This window comes from Cyanistes caeruleus, chromosome 20, assembly GCF_971803275.1.
Source record: "Cyanistes caeruleus chromosome 20, bCyaCae1.hap1.1, whole genome shotgun sequence".
Classification (NCBI taxonomy): domain Eukaryota; kingdom Metazoa; phylum Chordata; class Aves; order Passeriformes; family Paridae; genus Cyanistes; species Cyanistes caeruleus.
Genome location: NC_141720.1, coordinates 7,513,425 through 7,527,284, shown reverse-complemented (window position 1 = coordinate 7,527,284; position 13,860 = coordinate 7,513,425). Strand labels below are relative to the sequence as shown.

At 54.2% G+C, this 13,860-nt stretch overlaps 1 protein-coding gene and 1 long non-coding RNA gene across 2 annotated transcripts in view; both read right to left on the bottom strand.

Moving 5' to 3' along the window:
- The window catches only part of OLFM1 (olfactomedin 1), a 32,064-nt gene extending 24,327 nt beyond the window's left edge, over positions 1-7,737 (bottom strand). Inside the window, exon 1 of the mRNA XM_086857892.1 lies at positions 7,136-7,737. Within this exon, the coding sequence (XP_086714018.1) occupies positions 7,136-7,201 (66 nt within the window). The 5' untranslated portion in view covers positions 7,202-7,737. The remainder of the gene's footprint in view (positions 1-7,135) is intronic.
- On the bottom strand, positions 1,148-6,564 carry LOC147649723 (uncharacterized). Its single transcript, XR_015278125.1, has 2 exons — positions 5,935-6,564; positions 1,148-5,810 (listed from the first exon to the last, which is right to left on the bottom strand). It is a non-coding gene; the product is annotated as an uncharacterized LOC147649723 (long non-coding RNA).
- Positions 7,738-13,860: the final 6,123 nt, after the last annotated feature.

Below are 13,860 nucleotides of genomic sequence, written 5' to 3'. Positions count from 1 at the left end.
GGCTAAAACCTCATTTCCCAGCAGTGCACAGAGGTGATTTCATCCCCATTCCCTTTCCATGCCGTGCCATGATTAAAGCTCCTTCACACAGGGCCAGCAGAGCACAGACAGGAGCAGCAGCCACGGGTCCCTGCTAAGGGGGACCAGTACTGGGAATGTTTTCCCAGGGTTTGTGCAGGGGGAGGGAGGCAGAACTGCTCCGTTTCCCTGGAGAAAACCCCTTCATGTCAGTTGAAAGAGGAGCTGTACCTGTGATAATGGGAGGGAAAGAGAAATCCTGGGGGATCCTTCCTTCCCTTCCTTCCCTTCCTTCCCTTCCTTCCCTTCCTTCCCTTCCTTCCCTTCCTTCCCTTCCTTCCCTTCCTTCCCTTCCTTCCCTTCCTTCCCTTCCTTCCCTTCCTTCCCTTCCTTCCCTTCCTTCCCTTCCTTCCCTTCCTTCCCTTCCTTCCCTTCCTTCCTTCCTTCCTTCCTTCCTTCCTTCCTTCCTTCCTTCCTTCCTTCCTTCCTTCCTTCCTTCCTTCCTTCCTTCCTTCCTTCCTTCCTTCCTTCCTTCCTTCCTTCCTTCCTTCCTTCCTTCCTTCCTTCCTTCCTTCCTCTCTTTCAGTGTTTACAGGTGATGTGCAACCACAGAAACTCTGCCTCACCCTCATCACCTGCCTGGTTTTAAAAGCTCGAGCTTTTAACAAGCAATAAAAAAAATAAATTAAACTGACCAAAAAAATTAATAAACTGACAAAAATCCAATGAATTTCATGTGGGAGACCTGCCTTTCCTCATGCTGGAGCACAGCACAGAAACCTGCATGAAACCAGTAAAGAAGAAACTGAGGTGGCCTTGTCTGACCTGGTGGCATTCCCTGACGGGGCTTTCCAGAGCACAGCTGCTCCTTAAAAAGCAACTTTTCCATCACCACATCTGCAGGAATCCCTGAGCTGATGGAGCTCCCCTTTCTCCTGGTCACTCTGGGGTTTCTGCACAAGAAAACCCTTCTCCTGTCAGTGTTTTTGTTGTCCCCACGCACCTGTGTCCCCTCCCACGAGAGCAGGGGGTGCCCAAAAAAAGGGGTTCCAGGGCTGTCCCCTCCATTCCTCTCCTGCTGGCAGCAGCGAGCAAACAGCAGGCAAAGAACTGCTCGAGGAACAAAAGATCTTTTTCTTTTTTTCTTTTTGCATTCATGCATTCCGAGCAGAGAAAGAGCAGGAACGCGAGATAAAAGCAGAGAACAGGGGCTTCCAAAATAGCTGCTGGGTGGAAAATTCCTCTGCCGGGAAGGGAAGGCGCAGAGCGAGGCTCTGAAGGAGCCCTGCGAGGGTCAGGGTGTGCGAACGGGGACAATTCCCGGGCGGCAGCGGCTGGGACACGGCGGTCACTGTCTCCCTCTCCTGGCTGGCTCAGAGAAGAGGTGCCCAAATTCCTCTTGTTCCCAAATTTGCTGGGGATGATGTCCAGGGACCCCCAAACAGAGAATTCCTGCTCACCGCACGGTGGGAGCTGCTGTAGAACGCACCCGTCTGGATTTTATAGCCCCAAACCTCGCTGGGAGCGTTGGGGACACCTCGGGTGACACCCCAGGGGGATGATGCCAGCTGAGCTGCCTGTGCCATGAGCCCAGAGCCCTTCCCAGGGCTGGCAGCTCCTGGCACAGGGCTCGGGAATTCGGCCGGGCACTCGAAGGGTGCCCTGGGAGGTTGGGATGGCCCAAATTCTTCCAGCTCCTCCTCTCTGTCCTGGAGATGGGATGGGCTCGACACTTCGGGGTCTGTCCTCTCTGGAAGCACCTGGCTGTGGAATTTCGGGGTTCCTCCATAAAAGCTTAGATTGAGATTTTTCCTCCCTCCTGCAGCTGCTGCAGGGGCTCTGAACCGTCCCTTTGGAGGCTTTGCTGCCTCCAGTGACTCTTCCCATCCCTCCTGGATCCCTGATTGATGCACCCCTGCCCCCAGGGCTGTGGCTGCACTGGCACAGGAGAGCTGTGGGGAGGAGAGAACCCCAAAAATCCCTAAAATCCAGGCTGAGGGGCTGAGCTCCCTGGCACCACACAGCTCCTGTGGCTGCTGAGTGATGCTCAAGGCTGGGCACACAGGGATGCCAGCCCTGCCCAGAGCTCTGAGCCCACTCTGTGCCCTCTTTCTTCCTGCCCAGCACTCAGAGCCGCAGAGGGAGAGGCCTGGACTGTGCTCTGGGCAGAAGGGGGAGGTTTCTCACCCCTCTCTCAATAAACCTTCACCCTTTCCCTTGCATTCCTCATTCTGAGCATCCAAAATCCCTGCAGCCCGTCCTGGTTCAAACAAACCCTTTGTACCCATCCCCTCTGCACAACCTTCTGCTGCCTTTGCCCCTGGCCCCCAGCAGGTCACAGCTGCCACAGCGGGAAATGGCACCGAGTTTCCCCTCGTTTTTGGGTCACAATTCCAGATTTCCCCAGGTTTTTGCCTGGTTTTAGTCACTTTTTTGCTACCACCACTTGCACAAGCCCCAGTCCAGGAGATAGATGCTGTCACATCACAGAGCAAGTTTTCCCCTCATCATGGGAAGGGAGGGATGGAGAGCAAATAAAAGTGAAGGAAGGAAAGAAAATGTCAATTAAAGACCTCAAAGAGTGACCACAATGATGGGGATCCCTGCCAGCTCCTGGCAAAGCTCCGTGTGGAAATAGTGGCTGACTCCAGGGACAGCCACATTTTGGGCTGCCCAAAACAGCTCTGGACACTCCCTTCTCCTGCATGAAAAGCACTCCAAAACCTTTCCTCTCCTCTGGGAGAAAGAACTCTGGAAGGAAACATCCCCTTCACAGGGCTTCACGTGTCTAAATCTGTGTTTAGCTAAAGCTGCTCTTGTCATTAAGCCCAGGATCTCCCAGCAGGTGCCAAGACCTGTCAGAGCCTCTGGGGCACAGCAGAGCCCCTACAAACCAGCCCAGGTTCCCCAGGTTCCTGGTTTTGGATGCTGTGGCTGAGGAGGAGGATTTTTGGGGCACATTTCATTGGGTCAGGCACTCACCTCCATTCCCAGAGTGACTTCCCAGGGAGGAATTGCTCTGGGTGCTGCTTTCTAGCAAGCACAGCTCTCTGCTCCTGGCCCTGGGCTGAACCCTGATATTGTCCCCCTGTTATCCTTCCAGCAAGGGGAGGGTGGGCTTGGGCCCTGAGCAGGGAAAAGGGGTCCCTGAGCAGGGAAAAGGGGTCCCTGAGCTGGGAAAGGAGGTCAGAATAACTAAAGTCAGTCTGGAGGCTGGGAGCAGGGCTCAGCTGCAGGACAGCAGTAACAACCAACAGCTACAGTCTACAAAAGCAGGAAAATCAGGATTTCCAGCTGCTCTTCCCCCACATTTGGGGTTTGCTGGTGCCAAGGTACATCTCTGTGTCTCTGTTTCTTCAAGTCCACCTGCCTGGCCCATCCTCTCAGGTATCCCAAAAAGCCACAAATCCCAGTTGGGCGCTCCTGTGGCATCCCAGCCTTGTTCCCTTTTGTTCTGCTCCACCACAGCAAAGGCAACACTTCCCCCTGACAGCTCCAGAAGGAGCTTTCCCCACTGCCAGCCCTCCTGTGTTTAATTCCCTCTGATAGTAATTAGTTTTGTATTACGTATGATGCTAATACTGATTACAAGGACTGATAACTCGAGCAATAAATACAACCCAGGGCTGGAAATTACCTCTCTTTTTTATTGGTTTGGGCTGAAGTTAGCGAGACGAGACACAAATTGGTTTATGAGACAGCTGCCTCCTGTTCCAGGCTGCAGATCAGCAGTTTAATCCTAGCCCTTTCCACGTGGCAGGGGGAGGAAGAGCCTGGGCACCAAACTGGGCACTGGGAAGTTCTCAATTGGCATAAGGGAGCAGGGCTGGGCATTGCTGAGCCCTGGCAGGGCTCTCCCTTCCCCTGCAAACAGCCCTTGAGGTTCTTTTAGGAAAATCAATGGTAAATGAATAGAATTAATATTTTTAGGGTTTTTTTCCCCTCTTGCAGAAGCCCTAAACGTTTCCTATCTGCCTGCTCCAGGAAGGTGTTGCTTCCTGTGTGGGTCCCATGGTTACTGGGGCGGTGGATGTGGGAGCATCATGCTGCTCCTGAGGAAACTTCGAGGAAAACCAGGAGGTTTTCACTGAAATATCCCAGCAAAAGGACAAAAGGACAGGTCAGACATGCAGACAGACAGCAGCTGGCATCCCAGCCCCCCTCTGCTCTGTCCTGCCTGTCCCACAGCAGCCCCAAGCTCTGCCCTCCGGGAAAATCCTTGGAGAGCAGAAGTTGTCTCTGCTCCTCCATGGACACCAGGAGAGAGGCCCTGGGTGTTCCCAAGAAGAGGACAGGGACAGGGAGCCCCACACTTGGCCCAGGAAGGCCGTGCCCAGGGCTGTGTGCCCGGCCAGAGCCAGGGGCTGCACCCAGCGTGCCCAGAGCACCTCTGCCCCATGCCAGCACCCCCAGCCCAGCCCCGGCACCCAGCCAAAACCGGGCATTTCAGGGCCTGAGTCCGGCCCCTGGAGAGGTCACGAAGGAGCTCAGAGAGAAGAAATGCCACAGCCTCGTGCAGGTCTCACTGTGGGTCCCTGCCACCCCCTCAGCCCTGCCCGTGGGTGATGGAGGGACAGGACAAAGAACTGGGGGGATTTAGGGGCAGCTCCCCCCTCGTCTCACCCAGGTGAAACTCCACACACCTCAAAGCAGGGGTGCAGCCCTCAGCATCACCCCCCTGAGCCCCCCAGCATCCTTCCTCCCACCTGGGGGACCCCCGAGGCTGCTGCAGCACCCACAGCTGCCAGAGGCTCCCCTCGCTCCACGGCAGCAGCACCCCAGGGCACGGCCAGGCCCCTGCTCGCCCCTCCAGCCCCTCAGGAGCCACATCTCCCCCATTTCTCCCTTCCCCGCGAGCTGGCCTGTCACTGCAGCGAGGGACACGAGGGGACAGCAGCACCTTCTGCAGGGAGAGCTGCTGAGAGCAGCGGCCCAGCTCCTGCCCAGGGTGTCTGCAGGGCACGGGAGAGGCTCCCCAGCCACCCACACACGAGGCTGGCACGGAATTAAGCAGGGACGAGGCAGAGCTGGGCGGTGCCCGGGCCGAGAGGCGGATTTGGGGATTGCATCTGGCAGCTGTGCCATGGGAATGAGGAGCTGGAACTCAGGAGGGCTCTGCAGTGCCAGGAGAGCCAGCAGGCACCAGGGCAGCTCCACACGGCCTGGCAGGGCACGGCCACCCGCCCAGCTGGGCACTGCAGAGCTGAACCCAGCCCCAGCGGGGCGGCCCAGCTAAGCCAGGCTTTAGCAGGAGCTCAGACCTCCTGTCACCGTCAGGGCAGGGCGCTCTGCCCCAACCCAGGGCGGGCCGGGCTCCCCCTGCACACCCCGCTTTAAAGTTGCTGCCGAAGTTGAAGTGCTGCAGAGGAAGGCAGGAGAGGAAAAAGCAGCCGGGCAGGGCGGCAGCCTTGGCTTTTCCTTGGTTTTTCCTTGGAAAAACCCCCCGGAGCAGAGCGCCGCTGACAAGGCCGAGCAGGAGGTGACAGCAGCCAGGGGCCCAGGCTGTGGCTGTGACCCCTGGGCAAGCTGGAGGGGCACTGAGGCAAGCGACATCCCTGCCACCCCCGGCACTGTGGCCAGCACTGGCCGTGCCCTGGTGGCCAGGACCCTGTGCTGGTGGTCCTGGCTCTTTGTCCAGCGCGGCGCATGCGCACGGGCTCGGCATCCTCACACACAATGGGCTTCTCCTCACAGCCCTGCTTCCTCCCAGCCCTCCTCATCCACAGCCCTGCTTCCTCCCAGCCCTCCTCATCCACAGCCCTGCTTCCTCCCAGCCCTCCTCATCCACAGCCCTGCTTCCTCCCAGCCCTCCTCATCCACAGCCCTGCTTCCTCCCAGCCCTCCTCATCCACAGCCCTGCTTCCTCCCAGCCCTCCTCATCCACAGCCCTGCTTCCTCCCAGCCCTCCTCATCCACAGCCCTGCATGCCCCGGTTCCCTGCTCGGCCTTGCCCCGGAGAGCTCCGTGCACTTCAGGCTGCTCCGTGCTCTCCTTGCTGGGGGCAGCACGAACCCTCGCAGGGTGCAAAGCCAAAAGGCTCCAGCGCCTCAAACTTCAGCAGTAGGGCAGTGACAGGGAGAGCTTTGTCACTGGGAGAAAGGGAAAAATAATCTCCATAAAGCATCCAGGATGAGAGCCCAGCTGCTAATTGCTCCTACACTAAGAAGCCTCCATTCCTCTCCTATTTATAGCTGCTTTTTATTTTCTTTTCTTTTCTTTTCTTTCCTTTTTTTTTTTTTTTTTTTTTTTTTTTTTGCTTCCAGGCAGCACCACAATTAACCCCACAATCTAGAGCATCCTCTTGCAATTACTTTTTTCTTCCTTTCCTCAGCGACTGGTGAAAAAAACGCAAAAGACAATCACCCTGCCTGCCTCTCCCCCAGTCAGCCTCAAGAAGTCAAATGGAGTTTTAATTCCACTTAAAAGAGATGGCTTTTGGGTGCCTCCTTTCCTCCCCCCACAGCTCCACGACTCACTCAGCCCAGGGGCCGGGACAGGAAAGAAAAGCGTGAAAATCCAGGCAAAAAAAATAAAAAAAAAATAAAAGCAGGTGGAGTGGAGAGAGGGGGATAGATAAAATCCAGGCAAAAAAAAAAAAATAAATAAAATGAAGCAGGTGGAGTGGAGAGAGGGGGATAAGCTGCTCCTATCTCCCACCAGGCTGTCACAGATGGAAACATCAATGGACATTTAAATGTCACCTAAAAGCAGCACAGCTACCCCCACACGAGGAGTGCCAAGGAGGGACAGCACTGCCACCTGCTCCCCGAGGCCACCCGGGCCAGCAGCTCCCAGCCCGGCCGAGCCCCGCTCGGGGGTCCCGCAGCCCCCCGCTCCCTCCCCACCCCGCGGCTGCTGCCGGGGGCGGTGTCCCCGACCCCTCCCCACGGGACAAACCCCGCTGGTGGGGCGGGGGTCCCCCAGCCCCGCTCGGTGCCCCCCAGCCCACCCCAGCCCCCCGGGCCGGGCGCAGGTGATGCCCGGGGGAAGGGGAGGCTCGGCAGGTGCGGCAGCTCCCGGCAGATTTCTTCGGTGCTCTCGAGGTTTAGCAGAAAATGGCGTTGGGGAGAAAGGGAAGAGGAGGAGGGGGAGTGGGGAAAGGAAGAGATGGACCTACTTGGGTGAGTTCTGTGCCCATCAGGATGAGGAAGCAGAGGGTCAGCAGCTTGCTTGCCGGTTGCATCTCTCGCACCCCGTTCTAGGCACCTCGCATACAGATCACCTCCGGGCGAGCCTCCCTGCGCCGTCCCCGAGCCTCGCTGCCTCCTCACTCCTTTATTCTTATTAATATTTTAATTTATAGATATATAAAAAAAAAATTTAAAAAAATATGGACAACAAAACGCGGTTTAAAAAAAAACCCAACAAAACAAAACCAAAACCAAACAAAAAAGCAAAAACCAGCCTGATTTTGCGGGTGGCTCTCAGCACCCTCGGGAAGCGATGCCAGAAATCTGCTCAGCAGAGCCTTCACTTTGCATATTTATTGGGATCCCAGTTTCTCTCCTCTGCTCTCGGTGCTGGCTGTCTGGTAATTTATTTAATTTTTTTTTTTTTTTTTTTTTTTTTTTAATGGCTCCCCTGCTCCAAAGACATTTGCGAAGAGAAATTCAGCGGAGCACGCAGTGATTATCTCTGCTATTGCCAAAAGTTTGCCTGGAAAAGGGGGGTGATGGGGAGAGGACAGGGATTTAAAAAAAAAAAAAAAAAAAAAAAAAAAAAAAAGAAAAAGAAAGGAATTGGTAGGGCTGGCTACTAGCAGGGGATGGCTGTGGAACAGGATGTGACATCAAGTAAGGCGGGGGAAATTTAACTAAACACGGCAAAGGGAGAGGGGGAAAGGCAGCAGCAGGAGCGCGGTGAGGCTGCGGGGACCCCGCGGGGAGCAAGGGGTTAAAACCATCCTTAACCCCATCCTTAATGCTCGTCCTTAATTCCCATCCCTAACCCCATCCTTAATTCCCATCCCTAACTCCATCCTTAATTCCCATCCCTAACCCCATCCTTAATTCCCATCCCTAACCCCCGATCTCCGGGGATCCCTCGGGGCGAGGAGGGGTGTGCAGGGACCTGTTCCCCCCAAAACACCGACCCCAAATCGCCCCCTCGGGAGGCTCCATCCTCTGCCAGGCTCAGCTCCGAAGGAATTCCAGGCAGCCAGAGGCTGAGAGAATGCTTTTGTCCCAGAGCAGCCTCACCTGCAGGTGCCCCAGCAGGGGCTGCAGGCAGTGCCCACCCCACACTGGCAGATTCTTGCCCTCATTTCTCTCTCAGCCCCTGAATCCTTTCCAGACCCCGGGTTCTTCCATCAAAAATACGATGGAATATTTTCGTGTGTGGTGCTGGAAGTGAAAAGCATCACCTGCCCTGCTCCAGAGATCATATCTCTGTGATTCTTTAATAACACAACAGAAATTCCTTGTCCACAATTAGCAAAGGCCCCACCAGAGGATTTCCCCCTCTTGATTGCTCCAGCATTTCTTTACCTGGAGCCCTTGCAAGTGGAGCAGGACATGGGATCAGTGTAGGGATGAGCTGATGCTTTCCAATTTCTGGGATCACAGAATTCAGCAGGAACCAGGAAATTTGCAGTGTTGTGACTGAGCTTCTGTGGGGACAAACTGGAAAAATCTTTCTGCGTGTTTCTACCAGCAAATATTTAAGGGAAAGTTGTCCCAGTCCTCTTAGGAGGGTTTTAGCAGCTCCAGACAGGGAATCTTTCCACACTTTTCAAGTGAGCTTGGAAAAGGCAGCCCAGGGAGCAGCTGTGGGGAAGCTGGCATGTCTGACTGTCCCACAGACATCCCTCCTGAGATACTTCCCTCAGCACCTGCCTTTGAAGTCGGTGCTTTAGAGCCCATAAAAAGCTGAGGACTTTTAATAAAAGCATTAAACTCCTCTTGACTTTATGGAGAGCAGCACAACGAGGCCAAAAGCAGCAGTGGAGCTCCAGGGTTTGAACACCTCCTCCCCTGGCACCTCAGGAGGTGTTTGATTGCCACGGGCACCACCTTCCCCCTGGCAGGAATCACAGCAGGGCAAAAAAAAATCCCCAGATTCAGAGGGAGGAGGAGGAGGAGTGAGTTCCACGTGGCTCTGTGGATGTTGCACTGTTTAAAGCACCTTCCAAAGCTACCTGAGCAGCTCCTCATCAACCCTGGGCCACGAGGTACAGGCAGCACGGGCTTGGTGCAGCTCAAGGGCTTAAAATAGATTAGAGAGAGGCAGAACCCAGCAATGAGAGCTCTTTCACTCAAATGTTCAACAAAGCAGCTCAACTCCACTTGGAAAGTTGCTGCACCCATGGAGGGTGATTTCAATTTGGTTCAGACCTCAAAGACGAAACCCCAGCTTGTTTTACACAGACAAGGCTCTGAAATGGACTTTTCCCAAGGCACCAAAGTGGAATCTCCTTTTCCTCCCCCTCCTTTGGTTTTATACACATCCAGTTTTATCGACCTTCATGGCTTGCACTTGGGCAAAAGCATCAGCCCTGCAATTGGTTTAATTTATTCCTCTTTGGAAGTGTTTTATCAACAGCCTCATTCATGAACTGGGGCTCCAGAGGGGGAGGCCCTGCATGGTCCCTCCTCCAGGGAACAGCCCTGCCCCAGGGAGCTCCACTCCCAGGACAGAAATCAGAGAAGCCAAGGGAAATCAAAAGGGGAAGAAAATCGCCCAGTGGGAGCACAGCTCAGATCTTTTGATTCCTATGGTGTCTTCCTCAGACTTTGAAAAATACCTCCTCGAAATTTGGAAGGAGTTCAAGGTCTGGAGAACCTCTGCCCGTGGAGTGAGACTAAAGAGGCTTTGGCTTTTTCCCTGGAAAAAGGGAGGGCTGGGAGGAGGCTGCCCGGGGGAAGCTTTCTGTACATGAAGGCTCTTTTATCTTCTGTAAAAAAAAAAAGAAAAAAAAAAAAAAAAGGTAAAGCAAGAGTCCACAGTTTGGAGTAGAACCAGGGTTTTTTCTTTCCCTCAGGGAAGGATAATCAGGCTGTGAAATAACTCAGCTGAAGGCACAGTGCTCTCTGCACCAGTTAAACCAGAGCCCAGAGCCGTGCCCAGAGCTGCATCCCTGCTCCTCCAGAAATGAGAGGAGAGGCTCTTCCATGAAACTCTTGCTGTGTGATGGAGGAGAGCAGAGCAAACTGCATCTGCTTTCTCTTCTTGATGGATAACGTGAGGTGCAGGCCAGGGCTTGGCTCTCCAGATCCTGCTGTCCTCTGGAGCAGCTGCCAGAGATGGACAGCAGGGGAGGGCAGGGGACATCAGGGGACAGTAGGGGACAGCAGGGGATGGCAGGGGACATCAGGAGAGGGTAGGGAACAGCAGGGGACAGCAGAGGAGGGCAGGGACAGCAGGGGAGGGCAGGGACAGCAGGGGACAGCAGAGGAGGGCAGGGGACAGCAGGGGAGGGCAGGGGATGGCAGGGGACATCAGGAGAGGGTAGGGGACAGCAGGGGACATCAGGGGAAAACAGGGGACATCAGAGGACATCAAGAGAGGGCAGGGGACATTTGAGGACATCAGAGGAGGACAGGGGACATCAGGGGAGGTCAGGGGAGGGCAGGGGACAGCAGGCAGCCCCTTCCTCTGTGCTGGAAACCAAAGGCACCTGCAGAGCTTTCCCCTGCTCACCACTCCTGCACAGTCACTGAGTCCAGATGGATTTTGTCTCCTCCTGGATCTGCTGGCTCGCCTGATATTTTGGTGGAATTTCTTCAAGGGCTGTCCAGTGCTGAACTGATTTTTCAAACAGACCCAAACCATGGATTCCTTTGTCAGAAATGTGTCAGGGATGTCAGACAGGAGAACGCTGTCGTGGGGATTCAGGCTGTGTGACAGCAGGATCTGCTCCTCCTCTCATCCCACACATGGGGATGGTTTGGCACAGTCTGATCCTGGGGGACTGGGAAATGCATCCCTGAGGAATTCAGAGCTGTGTGATGCCCCAGCCAGCCCGTTCCATGCAGACAGGCTCAGGGATGGACACAGGCTGTGGCTCCTGGCAGAGCTCCCTGTGCTGAGCTCTCTCTCTGCTCCTGGGGGCTGTTTTCACCCCCAGAACCCTCAGGAGCCTCAGCCCCTCCTGGGGTTGTCCCTCCTCACCTTCACCACCCCAGGAGAGTCTCTGGCCACGCAGAGAGCATGAGGATGGCAGGAAAAGTCGTGGGTTAGTGAGGCAGGAAGGTGACAACACCCCCAGGTCCCAAAGAGAGTTGTTAGCAAGGAAGGACCTGAGGCAAAACTGCCTCAGGATCCACCCATACCCTGAATTCAGCAATTTCAGCTGATTTCAGGCAAATTCCATGGATTTATCATCTTCTCTTAGGACCTGATCTCTTGGTTTGGAGTCAGACCAAGCCAGTTCCGTGCATTTTCACTCGGTCCCTCAGCACTGGGAATTCAAGCTGCCCCCAGAGGGCAGAGGGGATGGGGATGAAAAGCAAGGTTCATACTCAGATCTGAAAACAGGGGAAGGGTTTTTTTTGAAGCCAACATCTCTCATTCTTTGCAGCTCTTCACCTCCCTGCTCGGGAGAGGGCTGAGGAGCAGACACTGCCAGACTTCAATTCATCCATGAAAGCTTCAGGGAGAGTGAGGGAGAACAGGTCAGGATCCAGGAGTGTGCACAAGGAATGGTAAAAGGAACAACACAGGAAACGGCAGGGGCAGGAAGGGAACTGGGAAAAACAGAACTGAAGGAGGGAGAAAACACAAACCCCAACCAGGCTGAGTTTTGTTTCTGTTTGCTGCACTGAAACAGAGCATGGCTGGGGAGCAGGATGGGTGTGAGACAGCCCTGGTGGCACCCAGCCCTGGTGACACCCAGCCTTGGTGACACCCAGCACTGGTGACATCCAGCCCTGGTGATACCCAGATTTGGTGACACCCAACCCTGGTGACACCCAGCCTTGGTGACATCCAGCGCTGGTGACACCCAGATTTGGTGACACCTAGATTTGGTGACATCCAGCCCTGGTGACACCCAGCCTTGGTGACACCCAGATTTGGTGACACCCAACCCTGGTGACATCCAACCCTGGTGACATCCAGCCCTGGTGACATCCAGCCTTGGTGACACCCAGATTTGGTGACACCCAGCCCTGGTGATACCCAGGTTTGGTGACATCCAGATTTGGTGACACCCAGATTTGGTGGCACCCAACTCTGGTGACACTCAGCTTTGGTGACACCCAGCCCTGGTGACACCCAGATTTGGTGACACCCAACCCTGGTGACATCCAGCCTTGGTGACATCCAGCCCTGGTGACATCCAGCCCTGGTGACATCCAGCCTTGGTGACACCCAGATTTGGTGACACCCAGCCCTGGTGATACCCAGGTTTGGTGACATCCAGATTTGGTGACACCCAGATTTGGTGGCACCCAACCCTGGTGACACTCAGCCTTGGTGACATCCAGCCCTGGTGACATCCAGTCCTGGCCCTGCAGCCGAGGATTTCTGGGAGCTGCCAGATCCTTTTCCTGTGCCACATGAAGGCAGTGCCTGGGCAGGGACAGGTTTGTCACTCTCCTCTCCCTGCCTTTCATCTCCAGTTCGCCTTTTCCCGGTGCAAACAGATCCTTCCTTTCGTCCCAGTGACTTCCCAGCCCTTCCCAGGTGCATCCCGAGTTTCCAGATGGTTCCACAGCCAGTTCCATCAGCACCACTGTTTTCCTTTGCTTTCCACTTGTGCTTCCCCCTGCCATCAAATGCTTCAGTCCGAGCCTCACAGCTGGAAATTTTGTTTTTGCTGCTTCTGAAGAGCAGAACGCTGCTTTTCCTGAGCTTTTCATTATCCAAATAATTCAAGGACCTGAGCAAAGGAGATAAAACCCCACACCAGGCAGACCTGAACTGTCTGAAGCAGCTTCTCTGCAAACATCCCCTCCCTTCCTGGCTCTTTAAAGTTGTTTTTTGCACCTTGGAAAGCAAATGAATTTCACATTAGCGTCTCTTAAAGGGTTTGCAGCTTCCCAGCAGCCCTGAAGGCACACAAGGATCACCATCACCATAACAAACTCTGAATTCCCGGTGTTTTGGGCACCTGGAGGGAATCCACACATTTTTGTATCAATAAATGGGGTTAAGGAGGATCAGCAGAGCCTCAGAGAGCCCGAGTCACCCAGGGAAGGTTGGCTGAGCAGCTCAGCCACCTGATCTCTTCTAAAATAGCATCTCCCTCGCTTGGGAGAGATTTCAGTGGGAAAAAGAGGTGGGAAAGGTGAGACTCGAGTGGTTTAGCAGAGTTTACCTCTTTATTTACACAGATAAGAGGCTGAGTGCTTGCTCTCTGAGTTTCCATGGTATTTCTGGAGGGCAGCTCTTAGGTGGAAGGCAGGATTTGCTGCCACTCAAGGTTCTGCCACCTTGGAGATTTTCCAAGTAGTGGAAAGGTGCAAAAAGCCACAGATTAAAAAAAAAAATAAAATATTAAAACAAATTCAAAATATGACAAATAATTCCTGAATTTCCAGAAGTACTATTGGCTCAAAGGGAGGAAAGTGCAGAGAGAGCTTCTGCTGATAAAACCCCAAATGTGGCCTGGTTTGGGCTCAGCTTCTCAGCCACCTGCTGAGAACTTTGGAGTAAATCTCAGCCTTTCCCAGGGCCCAGATTGCAGATTGGACCATATACCCCGAAATGTTTTTATTTAATTTGAGCCCACATTATGCTGCCTGCATATGGTGACACACACACACATTTCATTTTATGGAGCAGATGCTGCTTTGCTGTTGAGGATGTAATATACTGAGTACATCAAGCATCATTGGGGCTGGCGAAAACTGCACTGTTTTTTAACTCTGATTAGCCTTAATTTGAAACCTGATTTCCTAA